Source organism: Procambarus clarkii, chromosome 70 (genome assembly GCF_040958095.1).
Source record: "Procambarus clarkii isolate CNS0578487 chromosome 70, FALCON_Pclarkii_2.0, whole genome shotgun sequence".
Taxonomy (NCBI): domain Eukaryota; kingdom Metazoa; phylum Arthropoda; class Malacostraca; order Decapoda; family Cambaridae; genus Procambarus; species Procambarus clarkii.
Genome location: NC_091219.1, coordinates 31,363,075 through 31,371,980, shown reverse-complemented (window position 1 = coordinate 31,371,980; position 8,906 = coordinate 31,363,075). Strand labels below are relative to the sequence as shown.

General features: G+C 52.8%; 1 protein-coding gene across 2 annotated transcripts; it reads right to left on the bottom strand.

Annotated features, from left to right (window-relative positions):
* Positions 1-1,952, bottom strand: LOC123751347 (5-hydroxytryptamine receptor). Of its 2 annotated transcripts, none has more exons than XM_069311874.1 (2): positions 1,385-1,952; positions 1-483 (listed from the first exon to the last, which is right to left on the bottom strand). In XM_069311874.1, exons 1-2 carry the CDS (start codon positions 1,679-1,681, stop codon positions 1-3), a joined length of 780 nt encoding a protein of 259 aa, XP_069167975.1. In that variant the 5' UTR covers positions 1,682-1,952. The 2 variants fall into 2 exon arrangements, with proteins under 2 accessions (XP_069167975.1, XP_045589401.2); XM_045733445.2 differs by having other exon boundaries at positions 1,397-1,952.
* Between the last annotated feature and the right edge of the window lie 6,954 nt (positions 1,953-8,906).

Sequence of the window (8,906 nt, the reverse complement as noted above, 5' to 3'; positions counted from 1 at the left end):
TTAGCGGACCTTCCCTGGCCTGTACCTTTGGTTACTCTTTCTACCAAAGAGAATCCTCTTAAAGGCCTCGCGGAACTCCGGACTGAAGATGGTGTAGATGATGGGGTTGAGGGTAGAGTTGAAGTACCCGAGCCAGAGGAAGATGGAGAACATGACGTCGGAGAAGTAGCAGGCTGGGCAGATGGGCATCAGCAGGGCCGTGACGAAGAAGGGCAACCAGCAGATGACGAAAGCTCCCGTGATGATGGCGAGGGTCTTAGCGGCCTTCTTCTCCCTCTTGGCTTCCAGGGTCTCCTTCTTAGTCTTCTTGGGATGCTCCTTCGGCAGCATCTCAAGTTTGGAGACCTCGGAAATGTGGGACGAAACGGAGACGGCGCCATTGTTCGACGACTTGTCCGGCGACCCGCTACTGATGGTGGTGAAGGCGGTGGTCTGGTGTTCAGTTACACCGTTGGGCTTCGTGTCTGCCCCTCCTCTGTGAGCCTGTGGAGGGAAGGAGGGAGACTTACTATCAGCACGCCTACAAATGCTGATTATACTCATAGTTACACTGAAAATCTGTAATTCCCTACAACAGTATCATGTACAGTTGTTTACACTTACTGTTGAAGCATAAATTATGACTATTATTATTTTAAGTAACCAAATACAATGAGTACATCTGTAGTTCATTTGTGTTTAAATCGGATAAAAGTTACAAGATTTTTAATTTTTTTAAATAACGTTTATGTTACAAGATTTTGAGATTAAATATCACAGGCATAAATTGGATATTTATCTTTCTTTTCTCAGGAACAGGCCAATATAGAACAAAATTACATTTGCTTGCCATAGTGGTAATAGGTAAATAATCAGTGGCTGCTGGTGAAATGTCATTCGGAGTAGAATTACTAAATGGATTATCAAAAACAGGGTTAACCTCTATGTTTTAAACTGATGTGACACATTTTTGTAGAGCATCTATACTAAGCCATTTTATAAGACAAGCAAAAGTTTGAGATAGCGTTATCAAAGATGGCAAAATGATTGAAAAATCTATTGAATTCGTATTTATGTTTGCCAAAATTTTGGTGCTGCTTATGTGTTGGTGGTGCAAAATTTACTGCAAACTCCATCTTTAGTTTCATTAAATTTACTGATTCTCCATCTCTAAGATTCTGAGTGTGAGTTAAGCAAGTTTTTATTTTGCCTTCAATACTCAATTTGAAGCTGCTGCTTTCTTATATTAACCTGAATTGTTTACCTTTTAACCTTTCCTGAAGTATTTACCTTCACATTTCATCCTTAAAGTCATTACCTTGAACGTTTATCCCTCGGCCATTTCTTGTCAAGTCCATGGCACTTGTCCCCTCAACCTCTGCCAGCTGCCTTTGGCTTGTCTTACCTTAGGCCTCACCTTTGGCTTGTTGCTATTTTTTTTCTGCTTGGCCTCTTTCTTGCCCCCAAACTTGCTCTTGTGGATCCTCTTGCGGGCTGCCTGGAAGATCTTCCAGTAGAGGATAAGGATGGCAGTGAGGGGCACGTAGAAGGTGGCCATGGTAGCAAACACCTGGTAGGCGAGGTCCTGCGAGACTAAACACTTCTTCTGCTCATTGACCCGCACCAGGAAGTCCGGGTCTTTCCAACCAAAGAGCGGAGCTATGGAGACGACCACCGCCGTCAGCCACACCATCAGGATCATGATGCCGATGCGAGTGCCGTTCCTGGAGTGGATGTAGTCGACCTGGGTTACCGCCCAGTACCTAAAGGAAAGGAAGATGCTTTAGGGTAGTGGAAGTTAGCTGAGTAATTGATGTCGAGATGCAGTATAGTTAATGATAAAACAGCGACAGTGTGGTTGTTCAAGATTCACTGTCTGGAGATTTGTTCCTTGACATTATCACCACACTGAAGAAGGAGTGGTTACTTTGAAGACAGTGAATGTGATATACATCTAAAAACACAAGACTCATCATATTACCAAGGCGGGTAATTACCTTCCTCTCCCACCTGGAAACCATTAACAAATGATTGGAGAGAATCGGGTCATGTCGACACAACTACTACATGGAATATGACAATGATAAAACCATTGTGATCTGAACCCCCCACAGAGAGTTTTTTTTTTTTTTTTAAATATATACAAGAGTTGTTACATTCTTGTACAGCCACTAGTACGCGTAGCGTTTCGGGCAGGTCCCTGGAATACGATCCCCTGCCGCGAAGAATCGTTTTTTCATCCAAGTACACATTTTACTGTTGCGTTAAACAGAGGCTACAGTTAAGGAATTGCGCCCAGTAAATCCTCCCCGGCCAGGATACGAACCCATGACATAGCGCTCGCGGAACGCCAGGCGAGTGTCTTACCACTATACCACGGAGACTGCTAGTTCTTCAGAGAGGTTGAACCCTTAACTCTCTCCACTTACACACAACACTTCGGTCCCCCACATCCCTTCGTCCTCACATCTTTTCTCAGAAAAAATATTAAAAAGTCACACGGGTAAATTACCATACTACTTGTGTAAAGGAGGAAATGTATATGTTTATCTCTCAGAATGTTTGGTAATATGTTTATTGTTTGTGATGTGTGTCTATGTATGTATTAACACGATGTACTGAACGGGGTGAGAATAGCTTGAGCTACCTCATCCCTTTGTGTGTATTTTACCTCAATAAACTTATTTCAATTTCAATTTCAACAGGGTAAATGGTAGGAGAAACAACACAGCAACCTCAGACTCAACGAATCCGAATTCTCTGTTTACCCCTGACCCCAGAGTAAGCTGTTGTGGTGGCCTTAGAGTTATCGAAGACTGCTTAGGAGAAGAAAGCTCCCGAATAATGAGGGTAATTATGTGACAATACATGTTTATGTATGAGTGTATGCTAAAACAACCTTGGAACCTACATATGCACAGTAAAACAACATTGGGGCAGCTTTGGAAAACATATGTATACACTAGAGAGAGCAGCAGGTGCAGGGGAATCCATTTGAGAGGTGCATTTGAGACAGCACCTGTACCACCTAGTTGCTGTGCTGTCTCCTAGTTGCTGTGCTGTCTCCTAGCTGCTCCTAGCTGCCCGACTCCACTATGGCAGAGGAGGGTGGGAGAGAGAGACGAGCAGCATCAGTTACAGCTTATGTTGTCAGCCTTCCTATTATGGGTTAACCGGAGTGGACCGCTAGCTCTTAATATCCCCCCCTCTCTCTCTCTCTCTCTCTCTCTCTCTCTCTCTCTCTCTCTCTCTCTCTCTCTCTCTCTCTCTCTCTCTCTCTCTCTCTCTCTCTCTCTCTCTCTCTCTCTCTCTCTCTCTCTCTCTCTCTCTCTCTCTCTCTTTCTCTCTCTCTCTCTCTCTCTTTTCTCTCTCTCTCTCTCTCTGCTACAGCTCTGCATATTGTCCTCTCGTGTCCCTGGCTGTGTCTCTCCCTATTTCCTCTCCCTTTTGTCCTGGTCTTTCACTTTCTTATCTACCTTACCCCCTCTTCCTAATCCATTTCTCCTTTCTTTCCTTTCCACAGGTCCCCTCAGACATAGCATTCAGTGAAAAGGCAAATTCTCGGTGGTTGGGCGTCTCGTTAAACTTTCACCACTACCATAACAACCCAATCAAGGAAAACAATCTCTCGCTCGTGTCTTAGCTTATCCCCCCCTATCTTCGTTTAGCAATTTTCCCTTGTGCTGTTCAACGTTATTAAGATTGAGAAACAGACTCTCTTCTGTGTGGGGTTCAGTTCCTGTGTCCATTATATCCATCTACAGTCTTTCCCATTACTACCTATAGCATATCTTGAGGTTATCTTGAGATGATTTCCGGGCTTTTTTTTTTTTTTAGTATCCCCGCGGCCGGTCCTCGACCAGCCCTCCACCCCCAGGAAGCAGCCCGTGACAGCTGACTAACACCCAGGTACCTATTTTACTGCTAGGTAACAGGGGGCATAGGGTGAAAGAAACTTTGCCCATTGTTTCTCGCCGGCACCTGGCATCGAACCTAGGACCACAGGTGTGGGAAAGTTTTACCCACCATATCTAATAATCATCTAAGAAATGTATAATTTCTATATTATATCTATATCATATCAAATCAGATCAAAATCATATCAAATTGAATATAAATACATTGCATATATACTTGAATATATAAATTAAGTTAATTGTTTGCTTAGTTATTTTTTAAGTTATCATATAAGTTCATTTAATTGAATATAATTTTGTACTTGGTAACAGTACATTTAGTCATTTATTATACTTTTACAATTTAATTTATTGTTTATAGTATAATTGTATATTGGCTGTTAATAGTTATGGTGCTAGGCTAGACTATGTATGTTTAAATCCCTGATTTAAACAGAGCCAGTATTCAGTCATATAACTGAATTTATTAAATCTTATCCTTGTATAAAATACAAGCTGATGTGAGATCCCTGTCTACAGGTGGACTGAAACTTCTATCAACTAATTCATTCACCCCACCTGTCCCTTACAGCCCACAATCTGTCATTAGGAAAAGAGGGGCTAGGATTTACAACCCTACCTAGAGATTATAGTTGAATTAATTTGCAGGCAGTAATTTTTTAATTTAGTTCAGTACAAGTCCCTGGTAGTCTCCTCTTATATCAATCCCAGCAGGTTTTGCCCACAACAGGATCACAAGTCCCGTGTGCTGTCCGCTCGGCCGACCGGCTCCCCCCTGCATAGGGGTATGGGAGGGTGTATGGATCCAGCATAGGGTATGGGGGTGCATTGTAAATGAGCTAAGCTGTAAAAAATAATCTGTTTATACTTCCCTCATTCCTTCTCCTGCCTCTTTTCTCTCCCTCTCTCTCTTTCCTTCTTCGTGTCTCTTGAGAGAGAGAGAGAGAGAGAGAGGGAGAGAGAGAGAGAGAGAGCGAGAGCAGGAGCTTGTGAACGCTCTGTGAGAGGTCGTAATACTAGGTGTATGTCCCCCCAGACGACCGTGAGAACGCTCGCTCGGTAATCGACACTGTTTGACCAGAAGCCATTATGGGGAGGTTAGTGGTAGTCCCGGCAGGCGAGCGGTGCATGCTTGGGTGTAATTGTGTCGTGTGTGTGTCGTGTGTGTGTCGTGTGTGTCGTGTGTGTGTGTGTGTGTGTGTGTGTGTGTGTGTGTGTGTGTGTGTGTGTGTGTGTGTGTGTGTGTGTGTGTGAGTGTGTGTGTGTGTGTGTGTGTGTGTGTGTGTGTGTGTGTGTGTGTGTGTGTGTGTGTCGTGTGTGTGTGTGTGTCGTGTACTCACCTAGTTGTGTTTGCGGGGGTTGAGCTCTGGCTCTTTGGTCCCGCCTCTCAACCGTCAATCAACAGGTGTACAGATTCCTGAGCCTACTGGGCTCTATCATATCTACACTTGGAACTGTGTATGGAGTCAGCCTCCACCACATCACTTCCTAATGCATTCCATTTGTCAACCACTCTGACACTAAAAAAGTTCTTTCTAATATCTCTGTGGCTCATTTGGGCACTCAGTTTCCACCTGTGTCCCCTTGTGCGTGTTCCCCTTGTGTTAAATAGACTGTCTTTATCTACCCTATCAATTCCCTTCAGAATCTTGAATGTGGTGATCATGTCCCCCCTAACTCTTCTGTCTTCCAGCGAAGTGAGGTTTAATTCCCGTAGTCTCTCCTCGTGTGTGTGTGTGTGTGTGTGTGTGGTGCATATCAGTCCTCGTACTATAATTGAAGTGTTGCAACTATGTGGGTATATATATATGTGATAGAGCATACATATACGCCACTGGGATTGGATACATGTATCAGGTCTCCTGGATAGTCTTTCTACAGTGGCCGATGTGTCCAACCCCGGGATAAATTATAAGATACATACCATTATGTATATTTTTTTTTGGGGGGGGGGGAGGGGATTAGGTTTTAATTAGGTTTTAATTTTTTTGCGTTGCTTGTAGAATTTTGAGTGTTTGTGGGTGTGTGTTTTTGTTGTGTTTGTCACCCCTACACCCTCCCACTAGGCGGCTGGCCACCCCTACACCCTCCCACTAGGCGGCTGGCCACCCCTACACCCTCCCACTAGGCGGCTGGCCACCCCTACACCCTCCCACTAGGCGGCTGGCCACCCCTACACCCTCCCACTAGGCGGCTGGCCACCCCTACACCCTCCCACTAGGCGGCTGGCCACCCCTACACCCTCCCACTAGGCGGCTGGCCACCCCTACACCCTCCCACTAGGCGGCTGGCCACCCCTACACCCTCCCACTAGGCGGCTGGCCACCCCTACACCCTCCCACTAGGCGGCTGGCCACCCCTACACCCTCCCACTAGGCGGCTGGCCACCCCTACACCCTCCCACTAGGCGGCTGGCCACCCCTACACCCTCCCACTAGGCGGCTGGCCACCCCTACACCCTCCCACTAGGCGGCTGGCCACCCCTACACCCTCCCACTAGGCGGCTGGCCACCCCTACACCCTCCCACTAGGCGGCTGGCCACCCCTACACCCTCCCACTAGGCGGCTGGCCACCCCTACACCCTCCCACTAGGCGGCTGGCCACCCCTACACCCTCCCACTAGGCGGCTGGCCACCCCTACACCCTCCCACTAGGCGGCTGGCCACCCCTACACCCTCCCACTAGGCGGCTGGCCACCCCTACACCCTCCCACTAGGCGGCTGGCCACCCCTACACCCTCCCACTAGGCGGCTGGCCACCCCTACACCCTCCCACTAGGCGGCTGGCCACCCCTACACCCTCCCACTAGGCGGCTGGCCACCCCTACACCCTCCCACTAGGCGGCTGGCCACCCCTACACCCTCCCACTAGGCGGCTGGCCACCCCTACACCCTCCCACTAGGCGGCTGGCCACCCCTACACCCTCCCACTAGGCGGCTGGCCACCCCTACACCCTCCCACTAGGCGGCTGGCCACCCCTACACCCTCCCACTAGGCGGCTGGCCACCCCTACACCCTCCCACTAGGCGGCTGGCCACCCCTACACCCTCCCACTAGGCGGCTGGCCACCCCTACACCCTCCCACTAGGCGGCTGGCCACCCCTACACCCTCCCACTAGGCGGCTGGCCACCCCTACACCCTCCCACTAGGCGGCTGGCCACCCCTACACCCTCCCACTAGGCGGCTGGCCACCCCTACACCCTCCCACTAGGCGGCTGGCCACCCCTACACCCTCCCACTAGGCGGCTGGCCACCCCTACACCCTCCCACTAGGCGGCTGGCCACCCCTACACCCTCCCACTAGGCGGCTGGCCACCCCTACACCCTCCCACTAGGCGGCTGGCCACCCCTACACCCTCCCACTAGGCGGCTGGCCACCCCTACACCCTCCCACTAGGCGGCTGGCCACCCCTACACCCTCCCACTAGGCGGCTGGCCACCCCTACACCCTCCCACTAGGCGGCTGGCCACCCCTACACCCTCCCACTAGGCGGCTGGCCACCCCTACACCCTCCCACTAGGCGGCTGGCCACCCCTACACCCTCCCACTAGGCGGCTGGCCACCCCTACACCCTCCCACTAGGCGGCTGGCCACCCCTACACCCTCCCACTAGGCGGCTGGCCACCCCTACACCCTCCCAGTGGGCGGCTGGCCACCCCTACACCCTCCCACTAGGCGGCTGGCCACCCCTACACCCTCCCACTAGGCGGCTGGCCACCCCTACACCCTCCCTCTAGGCGGCTGGCCACCCCTACACCCTCCCACTAGGCGGCTGGCCACCCCTACACCCTCCCTCTAGGCGGCTGGCCACCCCTACACCCTCCCACTAGGCGGCTGGCCACCCCTACACCCTCCCACTAGGCGGCTGGCCACCCCTACACCCTCCCACTAGGCGGCTGGCCACCCCTACACCCTCCCACTAGGCGGCTGGCCACCCCTACACCCTCCCACTAGGCGGCTGGCCACCCCTACACCCTCCCACTAGGCGGCTGGCCACCCCTACACCCTCCCACTAGGCGGCTGGCCACCCCTACACCCTCCCACTAGGCGGCTGGCCACCCCTACACCCTCCCACTAGGCGGCTGGCCACCCCTACACCCCTCCACCTAGGCGGCTGGCCACCCCTACACCCTCCCACTAGGCGGCTGGCCACCCCTACACCCTCCCAATAGGCGGCTGGCCACCCCTACACCCTCCCACTAGGCGGCTGGCCACCCCTACACCCTCCACTAGGCGGCTGGCCACCCCTACACCCTCCCACTAGGCGGCTGGCCACCCCTACACCCTCCCACTAGGCGGCTGGCCACCCCTACACCCTCCCACTAGGCGGCTGGCCACCCCTACACCCTGCCAGTGGGCGGCGGGCCACCCCTACACCCTGCCAGTGGGCGGCGGGCCACCCCTACACCCTGCCAGTGGGCGGCGGGCCACCCCTACACCCTCCCACTAGGCGGCTGGCCACCCCTACACCCTCCCAATGGGCGGCTGGCCACCCCTACACCCTCCCAGTGGGCGGCTGGCCACCCTACACCCACCCAGTGGGCGGCTGGCCACCCCTACACCCTCCCAGTGGGCGGCTGGCCACCCCTACACCCTCCCAGTGGGCGGTTGGCCACCCCACACCCTTCCTGTGGGCGGCTGGCCACCCTACACCCACCCAGTGGGCGGCTGGCTACCCCTACACCCTCCCAGTGGGCGGCTGGCCACCCCTACACCCTCCCAATGGGCGGCTGGCCACCCCTACACCCTCCCAGTGGGCGGCTGGCCACCCCTACACCCTCCCAGTGGGCGGCGGGCCACCCCTACACCCTGCCAGTGGGCGGCTGGCCACCCCTACACCCTCCCACTAGGCGGCTGGCCACCCCTACACCCTCCCAGTGGGCGGCGGGCCACCCCTACACCCTGCCAGTGGGCGGCTGGCCACCCCTACACCCTCCCACTAGGCGGCTGGCCACCCCTACACCCTGCCAGTGGGCGGCTGGCCACCCCTACACCCTCCCACTAGGC

Coding starts and splice junctions, on each gene's coding strand:
- LOC123751347 (XM_069311874.1), bottom strand. CDS start 1,681: ATGATCCTGATGGTGTGGCTGACGGCGGTGGTCGTCTCCATAGCTCCG. Junction 484..1,384: donor AGCCAAAGGTGAGGCCTAAG/GTAAGACAAGCC, acceptor TTCCCTCCACAG/GCTCACAGAGGAGGGGCAGA.